The following is a 16,600-nucleotide window of genomic DNA, read 5'->3' as shown; positions in this document are numbered from 1 at the left end:
CGGGTGGTGCGCGCCGCTGGCCCCGCCCTGCCCACACGGAGGAACAGCCACGTCTCCAGCCCGGCCAGGGCCGGCCGGGAAGGGGCGGGGCCTGGCGCCCGGCGCTCCAGTCAGCGGCACATGTGGCGCGCCGTGTCCGCCAATCACAGAGCAGGTAGGTGAATCATGCTCTTTCTATTGGTCGGGGCAGCGGCAGAGGGAGGGGAGAGAGCGGCGTGACTCCAATTGGCCTGGCGACTCTGTTGACAAACACCGCTCTTTCCCGCCCCCGCTGCCCGTAGCACCAATCGCGGGGCAGCGACGCGCGGAGCGGCGTGTCCGCGGGCCAATCGGCTCCCTCCCCGCCGCGGAGGGGCGGCGTGCCGGCGTGAGGGGCGGCGCGCGGAGTGCCGGTACGTGGCGGCAAGGCGGGCGGGGCGTGGGGCGGCTGCGCGCGCGGGCGGGGCTGCGGCGGGCGCCCATTCTGTGGCGGCGGCGGCGGCAGCGTTCATGTCCTAACGGCTGGTGGCGGCGGGCGAGGCGGGGCCCCTCCATGCGGGGGCCGCGGTGCCGCAGCGCTCTGGCCGCTTTCACGTTGTTGGTGTTGTTGGGGGTGGCGGCCGGCGGCCCGGAGTCGCCGTCGGGCGATGTCGCGGCTGTGGAGGCCGCTTTTGGGTTGGGGGCGGCCGCCGCTCCCGCCGCTCTGCCAGCCGGTTCCGCTGACGTGACGGTGGAGGACGATGAAGCCGGTGTGGCCCCCGCGGCGTCCGGCGAGCAGGAGCCTGAGGAGAGCGGAGAGGCCCGGACCGGCGGCAGGTGGGCGGGGGGAGTCGCTGGCTGGGAAGAGGGTCAGTGCCTGGGGCCTGAGGGGAGGGTCGGCTCTCGGGGGGATGGGGGTGAGTGTGAGAGTCTGCCGAGGAGTGGTCGGCCGTCTGGACAGGGGAGTCAGTGGGTGGAGATGGTGAGGAGGGGGTCAGCGCCCGGTTTGGGGGTGCTTGGCGGAGACCGGTAGCTGGGACGGAGGTCAGTGCCTTAGAGCAGAAGGGAATAGTGCCGGGGGCTTGGTGTAGGGGAGCTGTGTCCATGTTGAGCATCAGCAACTAAAAGTGCTGAAGTGGGGAGTGATGCGTGCGAAAAGTCCCGGGGGTCGGGCGTGGGGAAGGGGTCAGGAAGGAGTCCTGACCGGAGAGGTCCGCTGCAGGGGAACAGCATTTGGTGTAAGGTCAGAGGGGTTGGCGTGGGAAGAAAGGAGAAGGATGGAGGTGGGAGAGTTGGGTTATAGGTTGTTTGAAAAGAGAGCAGCCCTTTGGGAAGGGAGTGTGTGGAGAAACAAGGGTGCTGCAAGCTAGTGTGTGTGGTGTTTAACTGTAGGGACAGGCAGGGAAGTATCTGAAGGAGGTGGAAGAAGTTGGGGGGTGAAGGGGTGGAAGTGATGAGTCCCGTGATGGGGCTGGAAGTAGCATTGCAGTGATGGACAGGCTGGACCAAGGGGTGAGAGAGAGGCTGTGGCTGTAAAGAGAAGGAACTTTAGGACCTCACCGTCGGTAAGGTACTTGCTCTTTTCTGTAGGTGTTAGTAAGGAGAATGAGTGACTTAATTCTTAGACAAATAAGCTGCCGGATGTCACGCTATGTGACATCTGACCTGTCTGCTTACTGTGGTAATACCAAGCCTCGATCCCTTCCTTGACTTGTTAGCGGGTGGCAGTGCTGTGTCTGTGGGAAGGAGACTCAAAAACACTGCATCTGTAGGCTAAACTCTTTCCCATATCTGCAATGCACACTACTTCAGAGCATCCTATCCCATTTTTTTTTTCTTTTAAAGAAATTGCAGTTCTACTGTTTACTTAATTCTCAGTAAAACACAGACACTAGTGTATGCTTGAAGAGAAGCCAATCGTGCAAGACAAATTACAGAACAAGTTTCAGAAATTAACAAAGGGAAATAAAACAGTTAATAACAGCATGTGGCAGGGAGCTCTGGCAAAAGGAAGATTTTAATGAATGACTCAAATGCAGAAATGTTACTGAGCTGTTTGCAGTCTGTTTCTGAATTGGCTGAGGAAGATGAGGTGATAAGCCACAGCCCAAGTTTAAAGGAAGAAGAGGATGACTAAATGCCTACTATGTTTGAGAACCTCTTCTAAAAACAAAACTCAAAGCTTTTTGTTAGTATACCCAAGCAATTACTTAGAGCAAGGAACTGGCTGGTAACTGGGCATTCTATTTTCTTTGAGGAAAATCTGTTCACACAAAAGAATGATCGTGTTGCTATCAGTTCATCAAAATCCTACCTAGTTTATTACAACTCTACTGTATTCACTTTTTAAAAAGACCTTAATTTATTTAGTGTATTTTACTTCAAGTATTTTCAGGGTTAAAGATGTTCAATTTAGTAATTTCAGCCAGAGATTAAATGTAGCTGTTCTGTAATTGATTAGTGCATAGGAATAGATTTGCTGTCATCAAATAAAAATAGAATGGCTGCCTGACCATAGTATTTGCTGACATTTCTTTATTTTTTCATCTCTATTTTGTGAGTTTCTGTTCACCTCAGCTAATTGTTCTTGAGTGATAAAATACCCATGTAGTAATATAATCTGAAAAAAACCCCAAACTAAACAACAAAATCAACCCCTACTTGTTTTTGCTGCATACAAATGAACGTAATAACATTGTTTTTGAGGATTTTTTTCATTTCCTAGAAGAAAATGTGAGGATTAGTGAATTACCATGCTCTTTATATACAAACATGCAAGTTTTGAAATTGTGTTATAGAGTTCAAGTTTCACTGACAGCTGTTATTTGCAGTGTCCCAAGTGACTCTTTAGGGTTGAGGATATTAGGGTTGATTTTTAAACAAATGGGAACTAAGCTTATGTTTAGTTCCACCTAAACATAAGGAAAAAATCCTTTACCATACAGGTGAAGAAGCCTTGGCAGAGGCTGCCCAGGAAGGGTGTGGAGTTTCCTTCTCAGGAAGTTTCCAAACCTGCCCGGGCATGTTCCTGTGCCCCCTGATCTAAGTGGACCTGCTTTAGCAGAGGAGTTGGACTGGGTGATCTCTTGAGGTCACCTCCACCATTCTGGGATTCTGTGGGAACATTAGTGTATGTTGCACCAAAAGGATGGTAAATCTTACTTTGTTTTTTTAACAAAAGGAACTTACTCAAATAAATACAAAGTTCTTGCTCAGTGAAGTAGATGAGATAAATAAGTGTTCTTCCTCTATCCTGTTTTCATCTGCCCTTGCAACCTTAGCCCTTTTCTTACATTTGTAGGCAAATCAGATACCTTCACTTCTGTAAAGTGGAACAGAGCTGTGCTGATCTCCAAAAGTGGGCTGCCTTCATGTTAGGATATAAACAGTGGTTTTAAGGTCCAGGACCGGTCTTTTCTCAATATATGTGGAAGTTTGTACTAGATATTTTTACGTAGTCTCAGGGGGAAGCATTACAACTACACTTCAATAACAAGCTCATGTATTTGAGTGAAAGAGGATAGGAAATGGTAAGAAATTGTTTTCATTTAACTATAGAGGCTGTTTCTAGATGGTCAGGATGGGGAAGTGTGTCCAGATGGGTTTTCACAGTTGCAAAGTACAAATGAAATCTGACTGTATAGTTTTAACTTAGTCTCTGCCAGGTGCTGTGGTTACAGATACTTTTGTATGTGCTAAACTGGCTCATTGCTTTAGTCCTTCTGCTGGCCATCTATAAGGGTGCTGAAGGGATTTTTTTTCTTCTCCGTTGCTTGGTTCATTATATGCTCTGGAGCAGCAGCTAGAGGCAAGGTGAAGTTTGTGTCTTCATTGTTCTGCCGATGTTCATTTTTCAAGTGCCTGGTTGATGTATCCTGGGATTTCAGTAACAGCCTAGTTTAATCCTTTCTGTATCTTTTTTTGTTCTGATCCAGGCTTGTGGAGACTCTTGCAATTCTGGGTTTGTGTTGATGGGCTGGGGTTTTTTTTTCCTTCTCTAGTATCTGGGTGATGTGATTCACTCCCCAGTATAGCCTGTGATTTACTTTTCAATAGATGTCTTGCCAGTTCAAGAATACACATTATAGTTGTGACTTTTAACCTTTTTACCTTTGACCTTAAATTTGGTAATATTTTGTGGTTTGTGTGGGATGATATGGAGAGTAGAGGTGTAGTTTGGTAGTGTTCTTTGGAAACTTCTGTGTTGAGAGCTGGCTTCTTTGGTCAAGGTATTGTCTAAGCTTTAACCCAGTTGGGAGGTTGTGCTGATAAAGCCAGTGATAAGGTGTCATTTTGCAGAGAATAACAGAATGTATCAGGCTTAACTGAAATAGAAGGTAACTTGGGAATTCCTTTTCCTGACAACTCGTCTATCAGGTGTCCCAAAGACACCCAGAATACTCCTATTTCAGTTTAACGTGGAATTCCAGGTACAGTCCTAAACCCTTCAGCCAGCAGAGGCTTGCAGAGAGATGACTGAAAGAAGGGTGGCTCTTTATTCTTGAATCATGGCCATATTCTACTGGTAAATTTGTAAAGAATTTGCTGTGAGAATTGGGCATAATATGTTACACTACACTGATGGAAATGGCTATGAGGTGAAAAAAAAGAAGCAAGCTGCCTGCCTGTTTGTAAGCTCTGAAATAGTTTCTTGAAGTAGTTGCCTAAATTGCTCTTATCAGAGTATGTTAATCTAGTGTTTGATTAGACTACCTGAAAGATGAAGAGGTCTCTTGTCGCTGCTTCATACTCTGGGTACACAAAGCTGCGAGCAGCAAAAGCTCACAGTAAAAAAGGAAGGGAAACCTGAAAATGGAAGTCTAACACTAGCATGGATCTAGGACACATGTAGATGAATTGCAGATCTGATACCCATCAGTGAAAGTCACAAGATTTTAACTTGCTGGAGTTGGTCAGAGATGGGATGAACAGGTATAAGATTTAAATTTTTAGAAAAATAAAGTAACACAGGATTTTGTTAAAAGAGAAGAATTTTCAGCACTTTCTTTTTGACACACGGGATTATTGTTGAAGAGAAAGGTGAAGATGGAACTAGAAACATAATGATTTAATTAAAAATGAGTCACTCATTAAAAAAGCAGAAAGGAATGCTTTTCTTGCACATAGTTCCAGTTCTAAAGTGGTTGATCAATAGCTAGAATCTGTGAAACTGAGTTTGTTATAGAGCTGGTGGCCAAGAGGACTCCTAAAAGGTACCATTGCACCAAAGACTAAGGAAGTGATTGTCCCTCAGTACTCAGCACTGGTGTGGTGGCACCTTTCAGTGCTGTGTTCAGTTTTGGTCCCCTGATTACAAGAAAGATGTGGAGGTGCTGGAGTGTGTCCAGAGACTGGCCCCGGAGCTGGGGAAAGGTCTGGAGCACAAGTCTCATAAGGAGTAGCTGAGGGACTTGGGGATGTTGAGCCTGGAGAAGAGGAGGCTGAGGAAAGACCTTCTCACTTTCTGCAACTCCCTGACACAAGGCTGTGGCCAGGTGGGGGGTGGATCTCCCAAATAATAAGTGACAGGACAAGAGGAAATAGCCTCAAATTATGCTAGGGGAGGTTTAGATTAGACATGAGGAACAATTTCTTCCCCAAAAGAGTTGTCAAGCCCTGGCACAAGCTGCCCAGGGCAGTGGTGGAGTTCCCATCCCTAGAGAGATTCCAAAGACATGTAGCTGTAGTGCTGAGGGATGTGGTCTAGTGGTGGATATGGTTTTAGGGTCTGCAGAAGCAGTTGACTCAACCAGTTTCTCAAAGTGTATGCTATTGGTACAAAGATTCTGTCTGAAGGCATTTTTTTTTCTCCCCCATTCTTCATAAGCCAAATTTAAAGCATAAGGTGGTTATACCACAAGTTGGGTGGCCAGAGGTCATGACGCACATACAGATTCCAAAACTGCTATCTGGGGTGGTGGTGGTGAAGCTGAGATAGAGATAACTCTCGGGGAAGGCTGAAGTTTGCATCTGGTGGGGAAAGATAATATGGAACCATAAGATACAAAGGCATAAAACATTTGTTACTTGAGGGAGAAGTCAAGCAGGAAGAATTAGATAAAGGAAAACAATGGGAGTAGATGGGAAGGAAACATTTCACAGTGCAATTTTAGGATTTTTCTTCTCTACAGTGTAACTGCCAAAATTCCCTCCATTCTAGCTACATTCCTACCTTTTTTTTTTATAACCTCATTGTCAGCTGGATCAACATAAAATTAATAGACCCATTTGGAATATTTTTTTTTTTTGTGCAATCCTAGAGGGCTTCAGAGAAATTCTTCTACCATAAAGCAAAGGGATTCTGTTAAATGTGTGTCTGTGGCCTTTAGTGCATGAGTACTTGCTTATGGTGCTTGAGATCAGATAGTCTTCTGAAATCTGGTTTATTATTAACTTGGTCTTGGTGTCTGTACAGTTGGAATAATTGTATGTACTCAGCTTATAAAAACTCATTCTACTGTTCAAATATTTACAGAATTGGTGTTTTTCTGACAGTTTCCTAAACTCAGCTTTTGGAGGAATTGATGTTTGGGCACCTTTTAGAAGTGAGAGCTGCTATGTTATTTTTTTATACTGAGTAGAGGTGTATTTAATGTCCTATTTATCAAGGGAGGTTCTTCTCCCTCTCTACTCTGCCCTGGTGAGGCCTCATCTGGAGCCCTGTGTCCAGTTCTGGGCTCCTCAGCTCCAGAGGGACAGGGAAGTGCTGGAGAGAGTCCAGTGCAGGGTCACCAAGATGATCAGGGGACTGGAACATCTTTCATATGAGGAAAGGCTGCGGGAACTGGGGCTGTTTAGTCTGGAGAAGAGGAGACTGAGGGGAGATGTTATTAACATTTATAAATATCTAAAGGGTGGGTATCAGGAGGTTGGGACATTCCTTTTCTCTGTTGTAGCTAGCAACAGGACAAGGGGTAATGGGGTGAAGCTGGAACACAAAAAGTTCCATTTAAACATAAGAAAAAACTATTTCACTGTGAGGGTGAGGGAGCCCTGGCACAGGCTGCCCCGAGGGATTGTGGAAGCTCCTTCCTTGGAGATCTTCAAGACCCGCCTGGACATGTTCCTATGTGACCTGATCTAGGTGAACCTGCTTCTGTAGGGGGGTTGGACTAGATGATCTCTCAAGGTCCTTTCCAACCCCTACCATTCTATGATTCTATGAAAATAGTGCTATAATATAGTATAAGGTCCTATAAAATGTATGAGTTTACTTTTACATATCTAACTGCCATATTACACGTGACCTTTGTTATAGGTGATGTAATAAGCCACTATCCTTGAACATGTTTTTAGGATCATGATTTTAATCTTTAAAGAAAAGTGACAGCCCCCATCATTTCCTCTCAAAACTTCAGCTTACTACAGTGGTAACTTCAGACATATGAATATATTTGGCTTCAGTTCCAGGCAATAATTTAGTGTCTCCTGTTGTTTAAACTAATGGTTCATCTACATGTCTGCATATGCATTACTTTGCACTCCACCCCCCCCCCCCCCTATTCCCTTCACCCCTACCCAAAAAAAGTTAAATCTACTCATCAGGTTTATTTGCACAGTTCTTTGTTCTTATTGAAACTGATGTCTATAAAGGTCTTTCTGGGTCACTAGATCCAGCCTCCCTCAGTGCAAGCAGGCTGTAAAGTGATCAAGCGCTACTCCCACAGCCTTTTGAGACTGGTGAGCCTGCTGCAAGCCAAAACTGCCAACACATCCCAGCTTTTCCAGGTCAGAGTGAAACAATCCTCAAGGAAAAAAAAAAGCCCTTCTGAAATGCCTTGTCAGTATTTTCTTTCTGATGTGTTGTTTATAGCTTTTTGTTGTTATTTGGCTCAGTTTTAAATTTTAACGCTTGACTTCTAGCCCAAGCAGAAGTGCTTATTCTAATTGTACTACTGTATAAGAAACAAGAGTTACTAAAATTGATGAGCTTCAGGTGCTGTAGAAATCAACAGCTAGCCTGCCATCACCCTGTATCCCCAGACAGACTACTTAAAGCCTAAGCTGCAGCAGGCAGTTTGCTTGCTTTGTTATCTGTAGACATTGGTGATTGTTTCTACTGTGTTGTGTATGCCTTAGGTGAGACTTACTGTAATCTACAATCTGTCAATTCTCTAGGATGTCCATGTTTCATCTAGAGGTATTGAAAACTTAGTTGTGACAATATTTGTTCTGTACCAATTTCTGGGTTAGTAATTTTACGTTTAGGTTGTTTTGGAAGGAAATATTAAAGATCAGTGTGGAAGAGACTGGATAAAAAAAAGAATATGTACTGTTTATGTAAATATTTCAAAAGAAGATGATCTCATTCAGTGTTGTAGTGGTAACATCTGTATGTGAGAGCAAACTTCCCCTGAAACTGAACTCTGAAAGTGTCTTACAGCATGTAAATTAATTTTAGATACAGCCAGAGACTACAACTTTTCTGCTCTCTCCTGTTGGTCTGGATAAAGCCACCAAATTCAATTGTTGTTCTACAGAATTTATAAACTTTACTTGAAACTTGGAGTTTCACTCTATTAAATATAGAAAGCAACTGATAGATAAACTCCATATGGCTGTAGTTTTGACTGTGAATGCTTCCAACTTGCAGATCTCTAGTCATTATCAGCACTTTGGATGGACGAATTGCTGCACTGGATCCAGAAAACAGTGGGAGAAAGCAGTGGGATCTGGATGTGGGATCAGGTTCTCTTGTGTCGTCCAGTCTCAGTAAACCAGAGGTAAGACTTAATCTCTTTCCTGACTGAATGCTTAAAACTCAGAATTTTCTGTAATAAAATGACTGCAACTTCCTCCATGTTTGATAGATGTTAAATAATGCAGCAACTTTAGAATGGATAAAGTTTGGTAGCTATTCTGAAACTTTTTCTGGAGTGCTTACATCATGTTGCCATTTCAAACTAGAGTGTCAGCATTTTAGTCTTCTGATTGACGTATGTGATAACTTTCAAACTAGATGATGTAACTGAGTTTGGGGATTGTATGTAATTGCTGATTGAAAACAACTTACTTGTAATTTGAAGCAAATGAAAGGATCATCTGCTTTGCATTATTAGAGTATGTTTTGGCAAGTACTGGCACTTTTTTTACCCTCTTCAAGAAAAGCAAAAGTCCTTGTGACTTAATAAATGAACAAAGGATTGAGGGTTTTTTATACTAGTTAAGTAGAGGCCGCCTATGAAATAGAATGTGTTGGCAATGAAATAGAAAGCTGAAGGTCACCCTGAAGTGCTGAGTGGTAAAGGGTTGCATCACTTGAACTGGAAGAAAGAAATCTAAAGAATTAAATTTCTTGTTTTGCCTTATTTCTACCACCAGTTTGAATAAATTTAGGCTAGAAATTAGAGGAAAGTGTAGTGGTTGTTTTTCCTGCATTGAAGAAGTGAGATACATGAGTCATTCTGTCCTGGAATCAGGAAGAACAAATATACCAAGGAAGAGATACTTTATGGTGATGAGCATCAGAGAATGAAAGTTGAGTTCAGGGGTATTCAGACTGCATGAGCTTCTTGCTTGTGATTCTTTGTTGCTGTTGACATGACCTCTGTTTCAGTATAATGAAGTCCAAGGAAAGATTTGGTCTGTATTGTTGCTGTGGTAATGCAAGTATGAGAGCTAGTAATAAGTATCTCAGATTGCAAAAGTAATGTGAACATTAACTCAGGTTCATTTATTTCTGATATTTATTTATAGATGCAGCTTCTGAGTTCAGGTCCTCTTTTGTATTTAAGAAAAAGCACTAGGAAAGAAGAACTTTCCCCCCAAAACACGTTCTAGAGCATAATTGAGAAGAATATAAAAACTGTAAAGAGAATTGTAGGGAGCTCTGTAGAGAGGAAGGTGTCAGTTATAAACTGTGGTACTTCACAAGTGTCTTCAATACTAGATACAGAAAATATCAGTCTTTTATGTGTTGCTAGAAATGGTTTTTTATGACCACAGTGTAAATAGAACCACTGGTTATAAAACACACAAAATGTGTGCAAATATGAACTTCCTTTTTCACTACAAATGAAGACACGAGCCTGGGTTTTAGGGGGCTTTGAGAATGAAAGCAGTCCATACTATGGCAGTGTTTTTTGCAGATCTAGATTTTTCTCACTTAACTGATCTCTCCAGAGTTTTGATCTTTTTGCAAATGTGCTATAACTGTAGAAACTAAAGGTTGGTGCTTAGATAACAAAAATTGTAGGTTATCCATGCAATATTTAATTCTCTTTTGTGGCTACAAGTTAGTAGGTTGTGGGGGTCATAAAAATACACTTTCAGAGAGTGTTTGTTAAGCATATAGGAAGCTTTCAGATGAGCTCTCAAATTGTTTCATTTTTACAACTGTGGCCAAAGACACTGATGGATTTTGGCAGTTAAGATGCAGAGCCTAGGAGAGAACTAATTTTGGAAGTAAAACTTCATTCTGGCCTTTTAGAAGCCGTTAAGCATTATGAATCTAGTCCTTTTTAGATTTACTGTCATGTAAACAAATGCTGTTAAGATAAGACAGAACTGAACAAGTGATGAACCAAAGTGATGAATACTCCAAATAAGCTACACTTTAGCATTTAAATAAAATTTCTTTTAAACATTTAAATAGTTAAGTGTTTTAATCTGCTGTCAGTGTCATCTGAAAGACTTCATACAGTGAATCTAAACGCTACTTGAATGAGTAACTGGCCTCACTAAAATTGTTGGGAAACTTTTGGTGTGGGTCAAAATACTAAACTCATTAGAGTCTTGGAGCCTTATCATCTCCCTACTCTACAGTATTTCTTCTCTGATTTGGGCATGTAATGTGTTAATTTTGCTCTCAAACTATTGAGATGTTTTCTTCCTCTTCCAAAATTTCTGAGGTAAAATGGTCTCTGTGCTTACAACCACAAGATTATCTTCGTCATTAAGCAGTATCATGTGAGCTGTTTACTTACATCTTCTTGCAAGAAATAACAGATGAAGAACTCTTTTTGTGTTACACTTGCAGTGTTAAAGTGTTCTTTCTGAGTGAGGAAAGTGTGTGCTGGTGTGTCTTAATTGTTTTGATGAGGTTTTCTTTTTAACTATCTTGGGTGAGAGAGAGCAATGAACTAGTTCCAGCTCCTGGTGTGAAAGCATCAATTTAATTTCCAAGTGCCTTTTAAGAAAAGACATTAGATCTTCAAACTTTCGGTGTTTAATAGAACTGTAGTCACTTCCTTTGCTTAACTGTAAAATGTCAACTTGGCTGTCTGGAGCTCATGTGTTAATTAGGAAAGTGAGGTAGTAAATTTCAAATGTTCCAGCAGCTCTGTCAAACGCTTCAGATCTTCAAACTACTGCTTAAGACACTGACAAGTGAGATGTTCATCATTTGTCATGTGAACAGATCAATTAGAAAGGAAAGGCTGCTGAAATACTGATTGTGTATCTGAGTAACTAAAATGGTAAAATTTATTCCATGACTCTAAGCTCCAACATAAACAACCATGGTCAGGGTGCCAGTGTTGAAAAGGTGTATGATATTTCAGTCTTGTGCATAAGAACTTAAAATCTTTATTTCCCTGTCCACTGTGATAAAATGAAATATCCTTCTCTATAAAGCCTGTGTGTTTACAACTCCAAGATTTCTTGTTATGCTGAACATCAACAGCCACTCTCTATGTGCAAGTAAGGTCACTGAATCTCAGCTTTTCTAAAAGGGAGCTTACTTCTCATGGAGACACTTTAATTTACTCATACAGTTTAGCTTTGTAATGATACATTGTCTGTTCTTAGACAGAATAGAATACTTTTGGAAATAATCAGCCTGTTAAAATAATGATGCTTAACCATAGTGGAAATAGAGAACTGTCTTTCAAGCAGTGGAAGTGGTTCATAGCACATCACTGAAATTGTCATTGTTTACTAATGAAGGGTGATGCATCCTTTTACCTGCATAGCTTTATACTGAATTACTTAATGGGCTTCTGTCTTTTATGAGGATCTGTTAAATGAGAGAAATGAAAATGTGAACTTGCCTGTATATGAAAATGACTGGCCAGTAGTGGCTTGCATGACTGATGGGACAGGAATGCTGAAGAAGTGATGAGGACAGAAAAGTGCCTACTGTGGGCTGGATGAATGGCAGAGATAGTCCTGTGAAAAAGCTGGCAACTGATGTTTGAAGTGAGATACTCTCATCTCATCACCATCAAGTGACAGCTTGAAAATACATTCATGACTAGCACAATTTTTCTGTGCTGTCAGGAATGCTGCAGGGAGTTCAGTGTCACAGGGCAGCTCTAGTTGTAGCAGTTTCAGTGCTCTAGGCAGAGGTTATACTGGGATGTACTCAATAAAAGTAACTGTATTGACTCATGATTTGGCTGTAACAGACTAATCCCTATGTAAGCATCTTGTTTCCTTATTTGAGAGATTGGAGATCATGGGACAAAATGAGTTTCAGTCCACAAGGCTGACATTTATTGCAGTCATAGTAAACATACCACTGTATCCTGGAAATATTAAAGTGTCCTGTCACAAAATCTGTCCACATCCTTATCCCTCTAAAAGCTCTCAGTACCTTTGAATTTCATTGCATAGCTTAAATTCACAGAATCACAGAATCTTAAGGGTTGGCAGGGACCTCAAAAGATCATCTAGTCCAACCCCCCTGCCAGAGCAGGACCATAGCCACATAAAATAGTTTTCTACAAACTCAGACATCTATGTGAAATTGTTTGGACATAAGTGACATGCTTTTGTGGAATAGCCCAGTATAATATTTCTTCCTCTAGAGAAACATGGACATGAAAAGAAATTTTATACCAAAGTCAGCTGAAAACTAATTGTATTGTAGGCAAAGTGAACTCATAGATATCTCTAGCAGATCATTCCCTTCTTGCTCTTTCAAGAGGATAGACTGGTGCTTGGAGTAGTTAAGTTGACAAAGGATTTTTACATTTCCTAAGCTCCACTGGTCACAGGATTAAATGTACAGTATGAATGAACCTTTTTTTGCATGGAGTAGTTTGGGTTGGTAGTTCTGGTTGTTTGGTTTTTTTCTTCCTTCCCGTTATCAGCATCATAAACATTTCCAAATTGTCAGTGGTTTGGTTTCCCAAAAGAAATACTAAGTTTGCTGTGAGGTGTCCAGGCACCTGGGATCACTTTAAGGTACTGCCTGCATTTTCCTGCACAATGAGTAAGACAAACTGTGTACCCAGTCAAGCCAGAGAAGAGCTAGAAGCTGTCCTGGGTTGCTTTGGGAATGCATGAAGAAATTTAGTAACTGTCATCCTTGAACCTCTTAAACTTTGGTGGAGAAGAAATTGCAAAACCCATGTTAGAGTGGGTCGGGGCAAGACAAGAGGTCAGAACTCCCCCTGAGAGCTTGAATTGTGATTTCTGGATTCTTGTTTGTGCCCTCCCAGAGGTTAAGGGAGGGTAAATAATTTAACCATCTCTTTGAAAGGGAAATCTTGTGATAGCAGTTTTGGGAAAGTCACTCCCATCACTTAGGGCAGCCCTGCAACAGCATTTGATTAGCCTGAATAAAAATGAGGGATTTGTTTGGTTTATGGTTTCAGTTATTTTTCAGTTAAGTCATTGCCTGTAAATATCAGCGAATGAAAAGATGAGATATGTTTGTTTTGAGCTTGGGTGGGGAATGTTTAAAACTGTCAGTCAGACTTGTTTGAGTACTTTCACTTAGAAAGGTTATTATAGCAGCTGTCGAATACAGTGCTGAGTATTATGAATTTCTTTTAAACCTGTAGAAATCTGTTCTGACTCTGCCAACAGTCACTGTACAAAACAAAAAGGAGATTTGTTTCAAACTACAAAAACATTCTGAGAAAATGGCTTTCTCTCTGGATTCTGCTTAAAAATGAATGGCTCAGTCTAGCTCACAGCTGTTAATCTGAACTTTTCATGTATTTGTGCATCTTAAAACTTCTGACATGAGCTACATCAGTGACAGAAGTAATCTTTAACCCTCAGAAAAGTCTTTGTGCACAGTACAGGTTGCCTGCAGGTGGCAAATGCTGTGCAACAAGGTCAGACTTCCATATACAAAGAACAACAAGTTGGTTCTTTTAAAGCATGTGCAAAACTTTCTGAAGCAAAGTTTTACTCCATAAAGTAAAGAATACAATTTTAGCAATTTCTGTTAATGCTGTAAAGTTACTTTCCAGCTGTAGTATTTTGTGACCAGATGTAGAGTCCCAAATTGTTGTAAGTCAATGGGTTGTTATTGAGAGGACTAATGTGGGGAAATTGCTTCCTTGCAGGTAAGGTGATGGGTTGTTATTGAGAGGACTAATGGGGGGAAATTGTTTCCTTGCAGGTAAGGTGGTATGATTTTAGTTGTCTGGAAGAGTATTCTAGTAGAGTTTCTTGAGTCCTGTAGCTGATCCTTATTTTTGTATGCTACTGAGACAAATGTAGGGCTACCAGATGCTCTGATAGCTGAGGTATCATTCCTGTAGAGGAAGGCTTAGACTTTCTCCAGCCCTCCATCATGTAGGTTTTCTATCGTAGAAATGGAATTAAACTCTACTACATGAAATAAAAGATGTGAGGTTTGATAACAACAATTTTGTTGAAGGTTGGAAATGACCAGTTTAAAACTGAGAATCCTGTGTACTAAAGGATCCTGTGACAAGTTATCATCTGTCATCTCAATTCCTCTGCATGGGAAGGAAATGTGATCCTGTACTGCCTGCGGGTAGAGAGAGAGATATTAGTGTCTTAAACGGTCCTGGAAAAGCTCATAATGAATAAGAAGTGAGTGTCCAGAATTGTACTTCAAAGGAAGATAAATTCTAATTGCAATTGAAGCAGAGAAGGCCTATTAGGGCTATCAAGGGGAGAGGAGCCTGCGTTTTGCAAGAACAGAATGGATGTGACTGCTCTTTAACTACACAGATGTATTATGAATCCTGATGGCATTTCTGTTAATTTCTGTTGCTGGAAACAGGTACAGTGTGCATGGCCATAAAGAGGTGACAGCCTTAGGAAACTTGCTAGTGAGACCTGTGGATTTCTAAGTATGGAATTTTGCTGTTTTCATGGTGAAACTAAAAACCAGAATTTATAATTCCTCTGGAAGTAAACTTCTAATGATGTTTCACAGACAAAACATCACTGGCAAAAGACTAATAGTTTAAATTATTTGTACAGCCAACAGTTATGCTTTTCTAGGAAGTGCAACCAAACTTTAAACTGTGAAGTGTTAAACCTCTGGAGGAAGGGAATTGCTGACGGATGACTCATCCGAGTTAGTGGTTGGTACGATGCAGCATCGTGATTTTTGTGGAGGTGACAAGTAGGGCTATTGCTTAGACAAGGGGTCTTACCTATCAAAACTGCCCATCTTCAAAGGCAGTCATCTTAGTTCAGTGTCTTGTTCAATTGAAAAAGACAAAAGACTTCCTACAATTTTAGCTCGGTTGCTTTCTTGCTGATACTTGACGTAGTTAGCTCTAAAATGCTGACATCTGTCCTCCCGCATTGTAGATAGATTTGGGGGGATGATAACTTCTGTTATGAGGCTCATAGGAAGCTACAAAAGGAGATCTTGTGACCTTACACAATATCAGAGCTCTTGATCTCAAGCCTCACAAGTGATGCTCTCTGCCTTGAACAAAACCAGGAATGTTTCTCACAGTCACGCTGGGCTACTGTTTATGACCAGCTTTCATCTGTCTCGTTCACAGACATGGTCAAAATGCTGCAAATCTTGGAAAGGATGTTTACCATCAGCTCACTGTCTCTGTTGTTTAGTTATCTTTAGAGCTTACAAGCTTTAGTTAGCTTGTAATTTGATTACATATGGTACACTGCATATTTTGTATTGACTGTTAGGCAGTTCTAGTGGTTTAACACTAATATCTAGTCAAATAGCTGTTTCAGGACAGGGAATGGATAACTTTGATATTTGGGGCTCAGCTATCCAATACACCACACTCTGTCCTGAAGTCTTTTTGAGCTTTCAGCCTATATCTTTATGTGTAAAAGAAAGCACCTGTTTTGAACTTTAATCATTTTAGACAGTTTAGCAAATCATTTATCTAGCAGCATAGCCACTGACATCTCATTTCCGAACTTCTTAAGGACTTTTTTCTCCATAGGCAGGTAATTGTTAATCTTTCTGTCAGAATCTCTCTGCCTGGTTTTTGCACTCTCTTTGCATCCTTGAAAAAGGAGACTGTGCATTTGCCATGTTCTGTTCCCATCCTGTATTGGACTCTCTTTTCCCGTAGGAGTTGCTCTGTGACTTAATTTTTCATGCAGATTCTGTGTATTTACCTCAAAAACCACCCTGTCCAGGCTGGGCCAGGGGAAGAAACACACAAGGTTCAGCAGAGGTGAGCTTAAATCCTGAGCCACTGAAGTGATGTGGGCTTTTGCTATTGCCCATTCTCCCTGTCTCTGAAGAGAGAAGCTTCTTTCTTTGCACCCAAGTGGTGCCACTGCAGCCCAGGTAGTCTGCAAGGGAAATTTGGGGGAAGTGGAGGTGGTTGGTGGAGTTAAAACATTGTCTTGAAACATCCCAATACAGGAACAATACCAATTTTGACATGGTGTCTGATGAGCTTCTGTATAGGGCCTGTTTCTGTACAGGCAAGGTTTGCCTAATTTTCATTCTCTTCACTAATCTTCTCCCTATTAGTTTTGAGCTCAGTGA

General features: G+C 41.7%; 1 protein-coding gene across 1 annotated transcript in view; it reads left to right on the top strand.

Annotated features, from left to right (window-relative positions):
- The first annotated feature begins 450 nt into the window (after positions 1-450).
- Positions 451-16,600, top strand: part of EIF2AK3 (eukaryotic translation initiation factor 2 alpha kinase 3) — a 49,050-nt gene continuing 32,900 nt past the window's right edge. The window contains exons 1-2 of the mRNA XM_061993693.1: positions 451-795; positions 8,552-8,681. Coding sequence (XP_061849677.1) covers positions 533-795; positions 8,552-8,681 — 393 coding nt within the window. The 5' untranslated portion in view covers positions 451-532. The remainder of the gene's footprint in view (positions 796-8,551; positions 8,682-16,600) is intronic.

This window comes from Colius striatus, chromosome 3, assembly GCF_028858725.1.
Source record: "Colius striatus isolate bColStr4 chromosome 3, bColStr4.1.hap1, whole genome shotgun sequence".
NCBI classification, from domain to species: domain Eukaryota; kingdom Metazoa; phylum Chordata; class Aves; order Coliiformes; family Coliidae; genus Colius; species Colius striatus.
The sequence above is the reverse complement of the archived record's forward strand: the minus strand, read 5'-3'. Positions and strand labels throughout refer to the sequence as shown.